Source organism: Cydia pomonella, chromosome 10 (assembly GCF_033807575.1).
Source record: "Cydia pomonella isolate Wapato2018A chromosome 10, ilCydPomo1, whole genome shotgun sequence".
Taxonomy (NCBI): domain Eukaryota; kingdom Metazoa; phylum Arthropoda; class Insecta; order Lepidoptera; family Tortricidae; genus Cydia; species Cydia pomonella.
In genome coordinates, this window is record NC_084712.1 from 17,655,099 (window position 1) to 17,675,656 (window position 20,558).

General features: G+C 34.9%; 1 protein-coding gene across 1 annotated transcript; it reads right to left on the bottom strand.

Annotated features, from left to right (window-relative positions):
- Nucleotides 1-6,177: 6,177 nt before the first annotated feature.
- On the bottom strand, nucleotides 6,178-19,702 carry LOC133522307 (ionotropic receptor 75a-like). The gene is made up of 15 exons (XM_061857602.1): nucleotides 19,546-19,702; nucleotides 18,736-18,911; nucleotides 16,715-16,898; nucleotides 15,385-15,480; nucleotides 14,483-14,562; nucleotides 14,003-14,130; nucleotides 13,579-13,636; nucleotides 12,519-12,631; nucleotides 10,552-10,760; nucleotides 10,418-10,462; nucleotides 10,140-10,324; nucleotides 9,428-9,563; nucleotides 8,616-8,778; nucleotides 6,773-6,949; nucleotides 6,178-6,422 (listed from the first exon to the last, which is right to left on the bottom strand). Exons 1-15 carry the CDS (start codon nucleotides 19,682-19,684, stop codon nucleotides 6,350-6,352), a joined length of 1,962 nt encoding a protein of 653 aa, XP_061713586.1. The 5' UTR covers nucleotides 19,685-19,702; the 3' UTR covers nucleotides 6,178-6,349.
- Between the last annotated feature and the right edge of the window lie 856 nt (nucleotides 19,703-20,558).

Consider the following 20,558-nt stretch of genomic DNA (forward strand, 5'->3'; position numbering starts at 1 on the left):
ATTACTAAGACTCCATCCGTCTTTCCGTCCATCTGTCTGTCCGTCTGTCACCAGGCTGTGTCTCATGAACTGTTATTGCCTGACAGTTAAAATTTTCACAGATGATGTATTTCTGTTGCCGCTATAATAACAAATACGAAAAAGTACGAAACCCTCGGTGGGCGAGTCTGACTCGCACTTGTCTGGTTTTGTTGGTAGACAAGTTTAGCACATTAATTCATTTAGAATTATAATATTTAAGTAGCTATTAACTGTATATGCAGATGTCAATCACAATGAAAATGAAGTCCCACGTTGGCCAGAGTTGTTCATCGTTGATTTTTTCATTACAATAAAAAACTAGAAATATTAACATTTAAGTTATTTAAGTTTAAGTATAATTAGGTGAAATACTAAAATTACAGTTAAAACATATTTCAATTAATTTTAATTTTACTATGAATCGTGATTTCATTGTTGAAAGTATTATGTCAATATTATTAAATATTTATTATTCGTTTGGATTTGATTTTAATGTACTTATTTACCCCTAGCTATACCGATGGTACTAACAATGTTTTATGAAATTCTGAAGGTTCTGTTTTTTTTTTATATTTCTTCACCTATTTTTTCAATTAAGCCCAACCAAGAGAGACTTGGAGGAACAGTCATAGGAACCGTAATTCGACGCCAGAAATATAAGGAGATATGCGTCCTAACCGTAACTTTTTTAACGGACATAAGTAACGTAATTCTATTTTTAATATCAAAGAACAAACTTCCAGAGTTAAAACTTGAGCAAGACCTATCACAGGTATACAAATACATAAACTTACACTTAACAGCAAATAAAAATTATATAAAACCATATTGAAATATTTCATTTCCTTGAATATCGAGATAAACAACATCTTTCTTTCACCGGTCTTCCTCATTAAAGTCAGTTTTTTTTTTCTTAACAATTATTCTGTTTAGCCTGATGGTTGACTGGTATAGAATGCATTTAGGCATTATCCTTAAAACAATCATAAATATTAATAAAAAATCACAATTTATAAATTATTTGGGAAATGTGGAATTACCAACTAAATAACCGCTATGTACGAGGTAGCTATTTTTTATGATTACATGCCATTTAATCATAAAATTACGGGACTATGTACTGTCCCGTATTGGTTTCGCCTAATTACGGGACAATGTTTCAAAAATTCCACGAGTTGTTATCAGTATTTGACAAACTCTGTTTTCCCATTCGGCGAATCAAGGTTAACTATGTGTTGCAGCAAACTCCTAAATGGATTTCAAAAGGGATTAAGGTCAGTTGTAATACAAAAAGACAGCTAAGAATAAATTACTATAAAAATAAACAAAGTGAAAAGAAACATGAATACTATAACTATACTAAACTTCTGAAAAGATGCATTTATAAATCGAGACATATTACAAATACTAAATACATACAAAGATGTAAAAATAAATGTAAGGCATCATGGAACGTGATTAAAGCTGAAACAGAAAGCTCAAAGTTACCGCAGTACATTGACAAAATAGAAGTGAATAACGAGTTTATCACGGACCCTTTAGAGATAGCAACGCGTTTTAATAAATATTATATCGAGTTAACAAATAAAACGCCAACATGCACTAGTAGTAGAACATATTGTCAAATCAATGCAATGCAAAATAGTATATTCTTAAAGCCATTTACGGAACTAGAGATCGGAAACATAAATATGTCACTGAATAGCACAAATGCTGTAGGAATGAAATCAGTACCAAGGTTATTAAAAGTTGTAAAGCTGATCTAGTTACAATTCTTGCTTATTTGATAAATTTTTCTTTTGTAGCTGGTTGCTTCCCAGACCTACTTAAGACGTCTGTAGTAAAGCCACTATTCAAAAATAAAAATAAAATGGACATGGGAAATTACCGCCCCATAACCCTGATACCCATCTTATCGAAAATTTTTGAAAAGTGCATGCATAAACGAATTATGGAATTTTTCGAAAAATATAATGTCATAAAACAGGAACAAAACAGATTTCAAAAAAACAAATCCACCACACTTGCTGGTTTTAACTTAGTTCACTACGTAACAAAAAGCGTAGATGAAAAAAAATACACAAAAGCAATATTCTTAGACATGTCTAAAGCGTTCGATTTTGTAGACCATTCTTTGCTTCTCCAAAAATTAGACAATTATGGCATACGAGGACCTGCTTTAAATTGGATTCAAACGTACCTGTCTGGAAGAAATCAATATGTAGATATTTCCACATTAAATGACCAAAATGAGGAAATCCACTACCAATCTGAAACTCTACAAAATAACTTTGGTGTACCTCAAGGTAGTGTACTAGGTCCTTTAATGTTTATCATCTATGTAAACGATATATGCGATGCAATTAAGTATAAATCCATTTTATTTGCGGGCGACATTTCAGTTGTTGTTACATCAAATAAATATGAGAGCATCAAAAAGCACGTGGTAAAAATAAATGAAATGTTGATCTTTGTAATCGATTGGCTAGGTAAACATAATTTGCAAATAAATGTTGAGAAAACGAACTATGTACAATTTAATACAAAACTCGGCAAAAGTGAAGAATTAAATATACACTATAAAAATAAAACTATAGCCGAAATGGATAACGTAACATTTCAAATTAGACAAATATCTGGACTGGAATGAACAGATTGAAAAAGTTTGTTCCAAAATAAATAGGTTTGTTTATGTTTTGAGGAGACTGAGACGCACGTCCGGTTTACAAGCCTCTTTAGCCGCTTATCACGGCTATATTAGTTCAAATTTGAGGTACGGCCTTATCCTTTGGGGGGCCAGTTCAAGTCTGGATAGAGCATTTATTGCACAGAAAAATTGTATCCGAGCAATCTGTGATTCACGCCCTTATAAGTCATGTAGAGAAATATTCAAAAATTTAAAGATCCTGACGCTTCCGTCTTTGTATATATTGGAGTCGTGCATTTTCGTCAAGAACCATATGGAACTTTTCACGATGGCCAAAACTGTGTTTCCGAGGGGCACGAGAAATGAAGGTCGTCTCGTACATGATAGTATTCCTAAGACTTCAATATATTACAGGCAGTGTTTTGCAATGTGCATTAAAGTGTATAACAAGCTACCGCGACGCATGAGGGAGCTACCTATTAATAAATTTAAAAGAAGTCTTGTTTGTTACTTATTGGATAAAAATTATTATTGCCTCAAAGATTTTCTCTCCGAAAACATCCAGTAGTAAAATAAAATTGCTGATTAAAACTGTTATTCAATAGTAATTAAAATTTAAATTGTGTAAAGTTTTTGCATGCTATTATTATATACATATAGCAGAATAAGCAACAAATTATCAAAATTACATCTGTGGACACCAAAATATGTACTTATTCTATGCAAATAAAGTTATTCTATTCTATTCTATTCTAATGAAAAATTCGTGCCTGAAATACATCTGGTCACCTCACCCTATATCGAGTAACTTATTATGTATCGACTAAGTACTTACGAGTGATGCAGTATTACACTTAAATTTCTTACAATCACCTTCTGATAAATGACACGTCTCGACAATTCAGGTCCCGAAAAATAACAAAGTAGGTACCTAACTATTTCGTTCCATTTTAATGTACGTATTTAGAGAAACACTTAACTCACCATAAACCTTATATCAACGTAATAAGATTACAAATTCAGTCAACTGTGTCGACTGTTTTAATTAATGCTATTTAGTTTAACGCTAATTAACAGCACCTGAGTTTATTGGCGCATTTAATTAAGAAGGTAATTAGGCAAATTTAAATAATATAATTAATTTTACAAGTACAAAACAGCATTTCGTTCTCGTTTTTGGTTACCGGTTAAAGAACAATTGAAATAACATGACTGACGACCGGTTTGGCCTAGTGGGTAGTGACCCTGCCTACGAAGCTGATGGTCCCGGGTTCAAATCCTGGTAAGGGCATTTATTCGTGTGATGAGCATGGATATTTGTTCATGAGTCATGGGTGTTTTCTATGTATTTAAGTATTTATAAATATTTATATATTATATATATCGTTGTCTAAGTACCCTCAACACAAGCCTTATTGAGCTTACTGTGGGACTTAGTCAATTTGTGTAATAATGTCCTGTAATATTTATTTATTTATTTATTTATTAAAAAAAAATAAAAAACAAAAAAAAATAAAAAAATAAAAATAAAAAAAAACCACATCTTTTGAGATAGGTACCATTTTATTCCAAATTCGTTCTTTTTTCGTTTTATAACGAGTACCTAAGTATTGCTCTCTTTCAAACGTCTGTATTATCGTTCCCCGTAAATCATACGATCTTTTTGAATCCGCTTTAGGTAATTCGAAGAAACGTTAAAATATTTACGCAAAAGGTTTTTCTACTTTCCTAAATATTCGGAGTACCCTTATAGTATTAAAAAGAGTTTACAGAAACTCACGACTCACCAAAACCTTCAAATTATTCAACATTTCCTTTACCTGTAATGATAGTACATATCACTTGATAAATCTCATAGACAACCTACATACCTGTCAGTGACTTTCGCAGTACGTAATTATTCTGAAGAACCTCTTTAATTTTGTTATAATTCTTTAAAAAATACCCTGCGGTCCATATATGCCCCCTGCCCGTTAACAGTGGCACTATGTGGTATGTATGTCGCCACTACCCTGCTAGCCATACATATGTAGAAGTTTAAAGGGTTAATCAAATCTTTACTATATGTAATCGTTAACATAATAAAACGACAGTAAAAGTTATAAAATATAACAACTTATTCGTGTTTATACTAGAACACAGTGAATAGAGGTCCGAAAACAAGTTTCTTATATTATGCTAGTTTTGCCAATGAGAGAACGGTTCATTCATAATAATACTACTGTAAAGATACTTGGGAGTGTGGATAAATAAATAAATAAATATCTATACATGTCATGTGCATACCCTGCAGAGCAGTGACCAGGTGACCACATACAGAATACTTGTATTGATCTTAAACGGGCAGAGGGTCATATACGAACCACAAACTTTAAGAGCGAATATTCTATCAAAAAACAATAACTGGGATAAGTTGTGACATACTACACATACAGTATCCTATATGAAACCAAGAAATTACAACAAATAGTACTTACTGCCTTTTTTGTCGGTAAGACATCAATAGGGTATATTACGCAAAACTCTGCGTAGAGAGCACCACCACTAGCATACTGAGGGCATACCGCGAAACACAAAAATCGAAATTTCGTTATGTGCCTCTCTATCACTCTTTCATATTCGACCGATAGACAAACAGATAACAAAGTTTCAATTTTCGCGTTTCGCGATAAGCTACCTATAAACAAACCGCCTTGATGCATCAATATCATAGTGAAAACTTCTAAAAAAACTGTTTAAGGCATAGTATGTATAAGTTACTCTACTATCTTCATCTACTGGCGGCAGAACATTGCAGTAATACCCTTTATTTATAGCGGGAGAAACTCATAAAACGACAATTTTCTGGCAATTTGGATTTGACAACTAATATGACTTTTAGTGGTCTTTGTAGTAACTCAAATTTTTTTTTCTATGTGGTCGCTATGAGATTACCACCTGGTTAAGAATTAAATAAAGTTTAAAGGTTCTCTAGACGAGATCGCTTTTTAGCGACAAGACCACTAATTATTTTACCTCTATCCTTCTGTAACTCATACTGATTGAGTTGTCTAATAAAGAGTATTTATGTTTATGACATATTGTGTTAATTTGCCAACAATAAAGTTTTTAAATAAAATTCTAATTTCTAAAACTTATTCCTAACACCGTACCGCGTAGGAATTATTCGACGCCAAGAATTAATTCAGTAAGTAAATTTGAAAACTCACAAAATTGTTTACCTTATTTTATTGAAAACAAGGTGTACAATCGAATGGCCTTTCAAACGTAATTGCAGCAAAATGTTTGGAACGGCGCGATGTTAAACGTAATTTAATGGTGATCTTCATTTTCGTAATTCCTTCACACGAAGTTAAATTCTCTTTAAGGAGTTACCGACTGATGTATGCATGGTACGACCTATTTACACATAGGTACCTACGCTTTGATGAAAGTTATTTCAATGTAAGTATATCGGTTTGGATGTTGTAGTGCAGTTTTTAATGGCCTTGAAAGTAAAACTAAAAGAATCATTCTTTAATCTATTTATTGCATTTTCAAAATAATTTCTCCTAAGTTTTCTAAACACTTCTAAAGTTTTTATCACACACATCCAACTAAACTTACAACAAACTACCCTACTAACTTTTAACGTGCAATTCTCAATCTATATCTAGTTCTTTTAATTTATATATTAATTCTTTAGTATTCGTGTCCTTGTAGTATTCGATGTTTCATCTTCCCGATAAATTTTAATTCATTCTTCGCGACAAGTCTAGAAAAAAAGTACATAACGATAAAAAATTAAAAAAGGTTATTCAGCAGCAAAAAATGGATTAAAACACCATATTCTTTAAAAGAGTGAAGTTCTTAAAACTTAAAGTTAGGTTCACGTATACACATACGTGCTGGATGCAGTGACTGCTTGGTTTCAAACACATGTTTATCTTCATGGTGGAGTTCAAATATCGTACCTTTCTATAAGAACAAAGCCAGAAGGTAAACTGCCTTCGCAGGAGATCTCAGGGCTATTGGCCCGGTGCTGAATCTAAGCGATCACGTAATCTGACGGATATCATGTATCTATGGAACGGAGTAGACTGAGGTAGTAAGCTGTTTTGGTACCTTTCCATCAGAACAATGACTGTAGCTAAGAGGTATCCAAAAGCGAGAATCAGGAAAGCAGGGGCAGCACCACCGAGAGCCAAAGCTCGAGGAGAGCTGCCTTCGCAGGAGATCTCAGGGCTGTTGGCCTGACGCTGAAGGTGAGAGACCACGCCAGTTTCAAGCATACGCAAAAGACTGGAATTGAAGTTTTTTTTAAGGCGTTACCTTGCTTTTGTGCAACCATGTGATCTCGCTTAGTTACGTTTTTGATAACATTGGGAAATTTAAAAGAATTACTGTAAGGAGGTTGTGACAGAGGTAATATTTATTATATATGTGACTAAAATGTTTTGAAATAAGGTCATAAAACAAGGTTATTAGAACTATCAGTAAAGCTTTGGGTGCGTAAAGGAGTAAGTACAGTCAGCATCAATAGTAGCGGATGAGACTACATGCCAAAAGTACTCGTATCTGACATCTCAGATAACTTTTCCAAATATAGATAAATTTCTTAAATTCACCTTCCAAAGTATATTTTTTATTCTTTATTCTTCCTTTATTGCACCATGGTAATTACTAATTACAAATGGTATTTAGATGCGAAAGAGTAAGTGTATCATGGACCCAGAATGGGTATGGCAATTTTATCCTTAAAACTAATTTAAGTGCTAATACATACATAGGTATTTACATTTATCAATTAAAATATCATATATCACATAATTATTAAAATAATACCAAAAGAATTTGAATAGGAACATGATAACACTGATTAATTTACATGTCATTATCATTTATGAAATCCATATTTTACAGTCTAAGTTGTTCTATATTAAATACATCCGTTTTTAGGGTTCCGTTGCCAAATGGCAAAAAACGGAACCCTTATAGATTCGTCATGTCCGTCTGTCTGTCCGATTATGTCACCGCCACTTTTTTCCGAAACTATAAGGGCTATACTGTTCAAACTTGGTAAGTAGATGTATTGTATTCTATGAACCGCATTAAGATTTTTACACAAAAATAGAAAAAAAGCAATAAATTTTGGGGGTTCCCCATACTTAGAACTGAAACTCAAAAAATCTTTTTTCATCAAACCCATACGTGTGGGGTATCTATGGATAGGTCTTCAAAAATGATATTTAGGTTCCTAATATCATTTTTTTCTAAACTGAATAGTTTGCGCGAGAGACACTTCCAAAGTGAAAAAATTTGTGTCCCCACCCCCCCCCCCCCTGTAACTTCTAAAATAACAGAATGAAAAATCTAAAAAAAATATATGATATACATTAGCATGCAAACTTCCACCGAAAATTGGTTTGAACGAGATCTAGTAAGTAGTTTTTTTAATAAGTCATAAAATAAAAATATTTTTTTTTCATCAAAACCATACGTGTGGGGTATCTACGGATAGGTCTTGAAAATTTATATGGAGGTTTCTAATATCATTTTTTTCTAAACTGAATAGTTTGCGCGAGAGACACTTCCAAAGTGGTAAAATGTGTGTCCAAAGTGGTAAAATGTTGAACGAGATCTAGTAAGTAGATTTTTTTTAATACGTCTTAAATGGTACGGAACCCTTCATGCGCGAATCCGACTCGCACTTGGCCGCTTTTTTGTTAAGCTGTTACAGAATGATACTTATGAAGCGTTATTTGATCCGCTACTTTTGATGCTGACTGTACCATAGAGCAATAAACTTTTCTAGTGTGTCAGCTACATCGCCCTACAATTTTGATTGCTCAATGGTGAATGCCTTCTCAACAACGGAAATAAAGTTATGTCCAATCACAGAATAAGTACCTATGTAAAATTCGTTAGAAGAACTTGAACAGAGCTAAAGAATTATTCGTAGACTTACTTCCAGTTAAAGAACTCCTTATAAGGACTGTCTTTTGGTATAGCAATATAAACGGGTGTTTCTTCCATAGACTGGAGGGAGCCGAGCTCACATAGCTCTTCCTGGTTGAAACTGCGTGATATTAGCATATTTGCGTTGTATACTTCCGTGTGATATGCGTAGCCTGCAATAAATTAGTCATATTGACACTCGACACAGAAACAGTATTTAATAAACTTGCGATTTTTTTCATGTATAGGTTTTATCCTATGAATGGGTATTAAATATTTTCACTTTCAATTTACTTTGAGAAACTGGAACTGGTATTTTTTTGAGATTTCTCGGTCTTATTAAAATTTTAGGGATTTAAAAAACTAATTTTATGATTGTTCTTACTTATTTCAGGCTGCGATATTTTAACGATGAATATTAGTGTTGTTTTATTTTTTGAAGAAAAAGGGAACGCTGGCTCACATTCCCATAATCGTTTTTCATATACAACCCGCTTCTTACGTCGTTGTTTGGTCAACCATTCATCGGCAAAAAAGCATTTTATTCAATATAAAATATCCAAGTATCCACCTTAATTTAAACTTTGCACAATTTGCTCAAAGTTTGCCTGCCTGTGTTTGCAGCTCGAAACAACTCCGTAAGACACGAATTTATTAAATCAGAACTTATATTTCCCGTTTTAAATGCCTTATCAGCTGCATACTTATGATTAAATACACTTTTAGCTCTCTTTCATTTTTATGCTCATGTAAATAAATCAAAATTAAATCTTAGCTTGCAAGCAGTAACGGTGTTCGTAGATGCATAATGAAGTGGCATACCTCCTGCTTTCACCATTTCAATGCCTTCCTCCAAAGGCACCAGTAAGGGTTCTCCCTTTTTCTTCTTGAATACTTTTAACTTCCTTAATTGATCTTCCACTTCAGAATTCTTTTTATTGTAGTAATACTTCGGATTCTAGAAAATGTTACTTTCCTTAACTTGAATTAAATTATGCAAAAGAAAAAATATAAATCTCGTCCTATTTCAACAGAAGACACGGTTTCCTTAGAAGCAAGAGGGAGTAGTTTTTGCTGTCCATAAGTCGTCAATTCGTCATCTTAGTTAAAGGACGACGTTTTAACCTTTAGATGCTCGGCATCTACCAAACACGGGTTTTTAGACTCATTTGTATCAGTTCGCCGACAACTTATCGAATCCCATGCCATTTCTATAGTATTGGACTGGATACAGGCTGTTTATTTAGTCACCTGCAATAATTTACGGGCTGAATTATATATAGGGCATACGGAGCAACTTTTACTATGGGACTAACCCCGAAAACAAAAAAAATTACTCTCCCATACAAAATATCAACGTCAGATAGCCAAAATGTCTGAAAAAGCCAATTTTTTTTCGCGATTTCGGGATTGATCCCATAGTAGAAGTTGCTCACTATAACCTACTTATATACATTCAGCCCGTAAATTATTGCAGGTGATCAAATAAACACCGTCTATCAATTTACAAGAATCCAAAGTAATCCAAACCCACCTGTAACCAGGAACGTGTGTAGCCTATGTCCTGGTATATCAGCGACAGTGGGCTCTCCAGGAGTTCTTGCAAGGAGTTGATAGAAGGCGGAGGTCCATTAAGCAACCAACTGACCACGCTGCTAGTGTAGTAGTTGTATATGAGGACGCACGATGCTCCTGTCACCAGTATTGTGAGCTGGCGAGCTATTCGTACAGTAAAGACGTAATTAAGAACAGCAAAATATTTAGATCCTATAAGAGTTTGACACCACACAAATAGTTATTGACGCCCCTTACCAGACGATTCTCGTCTTGGATCATCGTAACCACCATCTTCAAAAACTGAAATATGAAGGAATTTATTAGTATTCAACTTTAAAAAAACAACTGTCACGCAACCCCACACGTTGTTTGTTTACCAAACTACATACATTGTTGGCAAAACGTAGCTGCCACAGAAAATACAGCATACTGTAAAGCAGCTGGCCTCGATTCCGCTCTGACCGTCAGAAACAACACCAGAGCGCACAGAGAAATCACAGCTATCACGCAACCCCACGCGCCTTTGGTCAGAGGCCGTAGGAATTGGTTCTCGAACTTTCCGGGACCGGTGGTTGGGATGCGGTAGTAATATCTTGTCCTGAAATAGATTATACAAGTGTTACTCCCAAGTAGCAACAAGATTGTGAAACTACTATAGTATTTTTTCGCATAAGTAGTTTCAAATATATAACCTTAAAATGCAAAATATTGAAAACATGTATTGAGATGACAGGTGTCACTTAGCTATTAGGAGTATTAGGTCAGGCAACGAATGCACAAAAAAGTTATAGAGGGAAATGCTTGGAACACAATAGTTTCGGTTTTTCGATTATATTTCGGAAACTATGCGTCTTAGCGACATGATTACGTATCCAAAATAAAAGTTGGTTAAGTTTGCTACAAGTTTTATGTAGTCAAGTTTTTGGATATCTTGCATATTTTTTTAGATATCCGCTCTTGAAAGTCTATTTAAGGGCTCTCAATTTTATCTTGATCATATCTTGATAAGCCGAAAAAGGGATTCCTCCTCGGAATAAGAGATAAAAAGCTGGAAACTTGTATACAGCTGTCTCATGTCCTTCTAAAGATTGCCTTTAAATTCATATAAAATATCATGTGCGCGTCAAAAGTTATTTCAGGTCAATGTTAACAGAACACTGTTTTTCGCGAATATAAAGTTTATCATATACCTAAATCTACACCTTATACGAGTTTCCAGCTTATTTTATATCTGATTACTCTTCATTTGCCTGAGCCAACTACAATAACACTTGCATGCCTTGTCTATAATAATAATAATAATAAGCCCCCAGGGCAGCTTGTGGCGAATGGAAAGTGACGTCCCTTGGGTCCCATATCCCCGAGAGTCGGTCAGGCCCCTCTCTCCGGCTTGCCTTGATTGGCCGGCTGGAGTGAACACTGAGCAGGGGCCGCAGGACTCTCACCTCTGACTTGCCTTTACCGGCCGTCCAGAGTGGGGTGTCAGAGCTATATGCTCGCAGGGTGGAAGTGAAATTTGCATAAGACGCGAGTTGGCACAGTGGCTGCTTACAGCCACTGGGTAGAAAGCGGCGTACACCTCTCCACACCCTGAGCCGCTCACGCAATGTTGTCCCCTTGTCGCTCCGTGCGAGCGGCCGTTTTCGGGGACCCATATTGTGAGTTGGCAAGTCACCATCTGCCCATTTTGTCGTGTTTTTCAAAACATATGATCAGGGCAGGTGCCATAGTATTCTCCATAGTCCCGGTTACCAGTCCACTTGCAACTCAACCCAATAGCCCGGTTTATTTTGGTACCCTTTTTTTACAATAGTCCTTCACTAACCGGGGTTTGTCCTTGGGTGCACTGCTATAGTGTGAACAGGGACAATCGTCGGTTGGTGTAACGTTACATTTAGAGTAAATTGTCTTATTACAAGGGGCTTCTACGTGTTGGCTTCGGCCCCACGCACGCCTTCCAAATGTCCGGGACCCCATGGTCCCGAGAATTTGTAAAAGACAGACATAATAATAATAATAAATAAATAATAAATATTATAGGACATTATTACACAAATTGACTAAGTCCCACAGTAAGCTCAATAAGGCTTGTGTTGAGGGTACTTAGACAACGATATATATAATATATAAATATTTATAAATACTTAAATACATAGAAAACACCCATGACTCAGGAACAAATACCCATGCTCATCACACGAATAAATGCCCTTACCAGGATTTGAACCCGGGACCATCAGCTTCGTAGGCAGGGTCACTACCCACTAGGCCAAACCGGTCGCCAATCTATCGGTCTATCTATCGGTCAATTATAATTATTTAACAATAAGCGTTTAGAGAGTCCAACTATCCATACTCTATAGAAGTTATAGGCGGCGACACCATGTCCACCCTTTGGAAAACTTCCGATGTCACACGTAGAACCGGTGTGATGTCTTGTTCTTTGAAGTATAACAAAGTAGCAACCACCTTTAAATAAACAATATCAATAATAATTGAAAACTGAAATACTTGTTACTTAATACGAAAGATACAAATACCAAAGCATCCTGTACCTTCTGGGATCAAACCAATGTTCTGCATTCACAGCAGATGCCAAGGCATTTTCGTTTATGATACCTTAATTTATAATTATTAATACCTTCAGTTTATAAATTAGTTATGTAGTAGCGTTTCTACTAAAACAACACGTATCAAAATATTTTATGTAAAATTATTTGATATGTTTCAACTGCTTTCTAATTAAATATTAACATAAAACTGCACTTCTAGGTTTGCCTTAATAGTCGCACTCAGGTTCCCATCAAAGTCAACGTCTTCAGTGTCCGCTATTTCATAAACGTCATTATTTTCCTTGTTATCGCTCTTATAAATATATGGACTTACCCCCTTATTCATAAACGTCTAGTAAAGTAAACAAGCCGCTAATAATCGTTTGTCCCTTTCCGACGTGTTGGTATGATGGAAAGGGACAAACGATTATTAGCGGCTTGTTAACTTTAGTAGACGTTTATGAATAAGGGGGTTAAAGTTTATTAATGTTTTAGATCGTTAGTTTTAGTTTATTAAAAGTTTTAGACCTATTAAATTAATAGATAATTAAAATTATAAGCTTAGGTGGGATAAGAGAAACTATGGGACAAGACTGGCAAGAGAAACACTTGTAGGGAATACAAACAGAGATACATAAAGATATTGAAATCTAAAATAAATGATAATTCTACAAATAAAACAATTGCATAAATAATATTCGCTCAAAAATACTTACGTTAGTAGGACTTTCCTCGTATGGTTTCTCTTGCTACGAGTAAAATAAACTATGTTTCTCTTACCCCACCTGACCTTGTAGCACTTCAACAATAAGTCTAGGGTAAATTATAGAATAAGTACATTGCATTAGTATAAAGAAAACATACCGGCGTAGTATTTCTCTCAAATTTTCCGATCCATCTGTCTACGATAGTATAATTATATCTGTAAACATGTTCATATGAATAAATTATGTTCTTGTTATTATGTTAAAGGTAAAATTAAATCTGGGGGCACGATAGTATCCCGACCAAGTCACGTAAAATAAAGAGGCACAGCCATTTTCGTCCTTTGCTCGAAGCCATTCAGACTATTTTTAAACTCAAAACTAGAACTCTGGATTTTTAGTGACATATACGGCATAATATGACTTCGATTTATCCTCAATAAGTTTCAATTTGAATTTGTAGTTTAAAATTATTACACGTCATAGTTCCTATTCCTATCAATATTATAACTAGTCGCTAATTGAACAGCCTTCAACTAGAGGGCAAGACCACCCTGTCGTTGAAGGCTGTTCATTTAGCTCACCTGATATTATGTAGTTCTGCTATTTCTAGCAATACTCTGGTGACTGTCGTAGTCATCACGGCAACACCCGGGGCCGGAGTATCCCCTACCAGCATGTTCACGTCAAATACTTTTGGCGGCGTTGACATCTGCAAATCGATGAAAACAAATGAAAGATACAAATATTTGCTCTATACGACATCTACAAAATTAATATTATGGTTTGCTTTGATAAGCCAATACATAAAACCCGAGAAATAATAAACAATACTCTAAAATTTTAGTTTATTTGTAGTTTTACTCTAAAATGTAGCTCTAGCCGCCAAGACAACAAATTGCAATTACTAAATGCAATTTTGATTCGTCAAAATTCAAATTAGTATCGCATAGGAAATCTTTTATAAGCCACTGGGCGGCAAGAGGTTAGTTTTAAAAAGCTTATAATTAAATAATAGTACAATAACATATATATTTTATTTTATTTTATGTCAGCTTACTTACAACTGCGACATAGTTAATAGTAAAATTTTCGAAGTCCCATCTTCTATAGTATTTGTAAGCATTTAGATGCTGTATCAAATCTGAGAAATTAGAATAACATGAGTTGCAGTGTGAAGTGAAATTTATTATATAAAATATATAAATAAATCATGTACAGCCTGTAAAAACTCCCGCCTTTTCGAAATCATATTAAAACCTACGGGGTCTCGCGACTTTTAAACCCAATAACCTTTGACCATTTTGTAGTTAAGTAAAAGTTATGACCGTCTATCAGGTAAGAGCGTCTACAAGCTCTTTCATCGCATCTAGCTCTTGCGTTTGTACGCATACTCCACTTACAGAAGATCGGTAGAACAAGAGGAGCGAAGCTCTTTATTTCTGACTGTGTCTGAGCGAAGTATAGTTTAACGCGCAGATTTCTCAAATCTAATATAAGTACCTATACGAGTCAAGGCACGCGTCGTCGTGAATGACATGATCTATACGTTTACAAATACTAAAATTCTCGCCCTATGTCGGTCTTTCCAACCAAAAATATTTTATGTCGGTCTTCTTCATATTGACCATAACATTATTTTTTAATTTCTTGGCAATAAGCTTAATTGATCGAAAGTCAAACGCCACCTAGCGGTTAGTAGTCAATAATATACCTTGTTAATCTAGAAAAAAATAGGTAAATTGAAATGACGAAATTGATATTATTTGATATTAGATTTTAGATTATCCGCAAGCCATGATTACGAAATTAAGTTTGTTTTAACTTCTTAACTACATTGGTATTTTTAATGATTTAGAAGCTATGGGCGCTATCAATGATGAAGTGAGAAGTTTAAGTGTCTTAATACTATTATGTACGTATTGACTTATTAGGAAGGTGACAGATTCTAATAATAACTAGTTACCTGCTCTGTTTCGCCAATTCCCCAGTTTCTTCACAACGACATTACCTCCGCGTAGTTTTCCGAAATTATACACTTCGTAAATGTTATTCTCAGATCCTGTAAATATTATTACAGAGTAATTAATCACACGTGTGGGATGCTACCTGCGTAGACACACTGGCACCGTCCCACCTCCAACGGACTAATGTAAAAGCGGCCGCAGCCCGCCGCGCCGAAATTTTTAAACGTAATAAATATAAGAGCCTCGGTAAAGAGTACCATTTTGTACCATTTGGCGTTGAAACTCTAGGTCTATGGGGTCCCAGCGCGCACAAGTTTTTTGGAGAAATCGCGAAACGTCTGGTTGACGTAACTGCCCAACTAGCAAAAGAGTCTCAGGTTGCGCACTTTATAAGACTGATGAGCTTATAGAGCTCTTATTATTGTTTTGGAACATATCATCACTCTTATATTAGTCTTAGACAAGCTATTACCGGCTTTAGTAAGGTCAGTCTTATTACCTAGTCTTATATATCTAACATATTTTTGTCACGCTGCTGCATTTATTTTACTAGTACACTTATACTTCACAAATAGAATGTTTCAACTCTGTGTGATCTTACAAAAAATCTAAATAAGCTTATTTAGGCTTATAAGATTCTAACGTTGGACCAATATAAGATACTTACGTAAAAGCGATATTAGCCTAAGGTAGTTTAAATAAGTTTTGGAAAGATTACTGTAAATGCCAGCAGCATTCAATTAGACTGATATTAGAACGATATCAAAATAAATACGCTTATAATTTGTGCCCAAATCCGGGCTTATACGATGCTATAAAATCAATATAAGAGCGAAAAAATTGTAGTCTTGAGACTATTCTAAGCGTGTTTTCGCTAGTTGGGTGGTGACCGAAGGACTGGTGGCTTCCTCGCACAACGTATCAGTATTGCGATACGAGGAAATGACGCCAGCGTCCTTGGTACAATGCCTCAAGGGCCTATTTTAGATATAAGCTAGTTATAGTAATCTTTTGTATATATCCATTATGTATATTGTTATTGTAAATAAATAATTTATAATACATCACTGAAGTGTCGAATTATATCCAAGGAACTCATCATATGAGACAGGATTCGAACCTGCGACTTCCTGCTTACAAATCGCACGCTTGTTCTCCAAGTACGGATATTATGGTTGCACTTTTATCGTATATCTTTTCCTGTGGCACGCTCGCCATTACATATTAGAAAGTGACAACCAAAACGACAGACGATAAAAACGCATCCATTCTAGGCCCTCAGGGCTTTCAATGCATTTTGTCCACTCTGTGATACTCGATAATTATTACCTTTCTGCAGTGACAGCATGACATTGGCATCTATACTCATATTTAATTTTTCCAATGTATTCATTAGCCATGAAAAATTTTCATTCGTCTCAACGTTGAAAACGGTTGATATATTAGATATCCAAGTATCAATATCGATTATTAACCACTTGTGATTTGCATCAAATAAGAGATTTTGAGATGCCTGAAAAACACGATGTATGTTGTTGAAAGTTTCCATAAAGCTGTACAAAAATATTTGTTCGATATTATTCCATGTGGAAATTTTGCAATTTCGTAAACTTTCCGACGGCATATCACTATATTGGCTACATATATGATATTCTTAACATAATTATATACAGGTGAATATGACCGTCTGACATCAACCCGATATTAGAATGATATTGGAATCATGTCCGTTAGCTATCATTAGCGCAAGTGTTTCGCTCGCACTAATACTTTGTGCGGACACATCTGAGCGATGTGAACGCGCGAATGATAGCTAAGTGATATTATTCCATAACGGATTAGTTAGGTAACTATACTAATAAAGCCTTTGAATACAAAAGGTGATTTGTTTTATTTATAGAGAAAAGTATTTTAATAACTAGGTATCACATTTTAATTTGTATTTATTTTTACCCTTTCACTAAAGAAAGATTTTGTCGTTAGACATCTCTAACGACAAAATCTGTTCTTTTTAGGGTTCCGTAGCCAAATGGCAAAAAACGGAACCCTTATAGATTCGTCATGTCCGTCTGTCTGTCCGATTCTGTCACAGCCACTTTTTTCCGAAACTATAAGAGCTGTACTGTTCAAACTTAGTAAGTGGATGTATTATATGAACCGCATTAAGATTTTCACACAAAAATAGAAAAAAAAACAATTAATTTTGGGGGTTCCCCATACTTAGAACTGCAACTCAAAAAATCTTTTTTCATCAAACCCATACGTGTGGGGTATCTATGGATAGGTCTTTAAAAATGATATTGAGGTTTCTAATATCATTTTTTTCTAAAATGAATAGTTTGCGCGAGAGATACTTCCAAAGTGGTAAAATGTGTGTCCCCCCCCCCCCCCCCCGTAACTTCTAAAATAACAGAATGAAAAATCTAAAAAAAATATATGATATACATTGCCATGTAAACTTCCACCGAAAATTGGTTTGAACGAGATCTAGTTAGTAGTTTTTTTTTAATACGTCATGAAATTAAAAAAAAAAATTTTTTTCATCATACCCATACGTGTGGGGTATCTATGGATAGGTCTTCAAAAATGATATTAAGGTTTCTAATATCATTTTTTACTAAACTGAAAAGTTTGCGCGAGAGAACGTTCCAAAGTGAAAAAAAAGTTTGTCCCCCCCCCCCCCTGTAACTTCTAAAATAACAGAATGAAAAATCTAAAAAAAAATATATGATATACATTACCATACAAACTTCCACCGAAAATTGGTTTGAACGAGATCTAGTGAGTAGTTCTTTTTTAATACGTCATAAAATTTAAAAAAAAAATTTTTCATCAAACATATACGTGTGGGGTATCTATGGATAGGTCTTCAAAAATGATATTTAGGTTCCTAATATCATTTTTTTTCTAAACTGAATAGTTTGCGCGAGAGACACTTCCAAAGTGGTAAAATGTGTGTCCAAAGTGGTAAAATGTTGAACAAGATCTAGTAAGTAGATTTTTTTTAATACGTCTTAAATTGTACGGAACCCTTCATGCGCGAGTCCGACTCGCACTTGGCCGCTTTTTTTCTTATTCAAGCCCATCGGCTTGAATAAGAAAATATACCCTCTGTAATACCAAAGATTGTACAGTCCATGCATAAGATCAGTATTGATACTCGATTACGTGTAGAACTTGTGGACAAAAGTTGTAGTACAGTCGCCATAAATATCTGAACACGCACTCTAATGCCCGGGGAATGATCAGATATTTGTGAGCAGCTTGGCAGCTCCGATTTATCTGATGGCAACTGTACCTACCTAATGGACTAAAATTGGGTGGTTTTACGATACTCAATTAATACTTACATACATAAGGACCTCTTCGTAGAGCGGACATTTGGTATCAATCAAAACGCCAACATCAGTAAATTCTGGGCTTAAGCATACACGTACTGAATCTAGATCTGACAGAGAATCGTCGATGCGAACATATGAAACTGCGATTGAGGATTTCGAGGCATTTTTTGCAAATTTCTTGTTCCCTAAAAATATTTATTCATTTTTTGATTAGTCAGCACATTGTTTGCTAGGAATTTAAGTGTTTTTAAGCAAATATAAGTATTAAGTATAAATATATAGGTATGTGTCTGAGCAGGTATACTATTGTATGTTTGCCATGAACTTAAAGCTAGCATTTATACATTGTATCCCATTTACAACTAAAGTGAGAATCCAACAACAAACTGTAGTTTAGTGCAATCCATTTGTGTCGGCCCCTTCAGTTCCGCCACGGCCACAAAACGCACGCTCCGAGCGCGCACACTCGACGCTGACAACGACTGTTATATGTACATCGGTTAAACGTGACGTTTGAATATCAATTACAGCTGCATTACTGTTGCGACGTCGTTATTACCGCTGTATCTTTCAATTTCCTTGAGGGACGGAATGAACATCATAAGCGCGTCAGTAGCGTAAGTGCGGCGGCTTTTCACTATGTACATCGGGGAAAACGATACCGCAACTTTATGCAACTGTAGTTGACATCCAAACGTCGCCATATTCTAACAAATATGGCGGTCGGCGTCAGCATCACGGCCCTGGGGTTTTAGGTCGTTCTAAAACAAACTTAAATTAAATTAAACCTTAATTTAAAAAAAAAATGTTGATCCTTACAAGTTCTATCGCCACACGTTAGCATACAAATATATTTAACATCTCTAGCTTTCAAAAAGTCTACAGAAAAATCTATGTCGCGGTCTTCTAAACCTGCAACGGAAGATAATAGAAAAAACAAAATGCTTTTACCGACCATCTTGGCTGATAAAGAATGGTAGAGGAAGTCTACGTACTTATAAGCTTGGATTTATGGATTTATAATTTGTCGTTTGATTTTCATAAAGTACAGTTAATTTCAAATATCTGGGGAAATATACTTAGATTTGTTGTGCAAAGGCAATTTTCTATATGAAGGCTCATCGTGCAAATCAAAGTACGGTCAATGCGGCCAAATCCGTCTGGGAGAAATTCCGTACACTCGTGTAGGTATTCTTAACCACAAATGTTGACAGCTGATAGATCATATCGATTACCGTTTGATAACAATAATTTAACTACCTGAATACGTAGACTTCTGGGTAATTTTTATACTCAAAAATTTACTTGACTTGCGCAATAAGAAAACATAATTATTACGATACATTTAAACAATACGTACAATTAGCAGTTATTGTGTAAATATATGTGTTTTATACGGCAGACTATACTCGTACTTAGCGTCAAAAATTGTTTAACTTCATTGCAAATCGTATCAATTGAGTTGTCACAATCATCATGTCTTTGCAAGACAATAGTGCAATTTTCATGTCACTGTAACTTTATTCGCTCTGATAGGTATTTTCGCTTTGATAACATTGATAATCGAGTGCAGTATGCATTGACGGATTTTCATAATACCATATTCACAAAATAAAGATGTTGTTAGCTTCATGAGCTAATTCGCGATTAAATAAACGCGAGCCATATATCTTCTCTTCTTTTAAATTAGACTGGCTTCTATCTTTAGATGATTTCGCCGAAGTTAAAAGAGTGCTCGTAGAGATGACGTTGTTCGGTAGTTGATTTTAGCAAAATGATAGCTTGTCTTGAAAAAATATGAAATTTTACTATAATGACAAAAAAAACTGTGA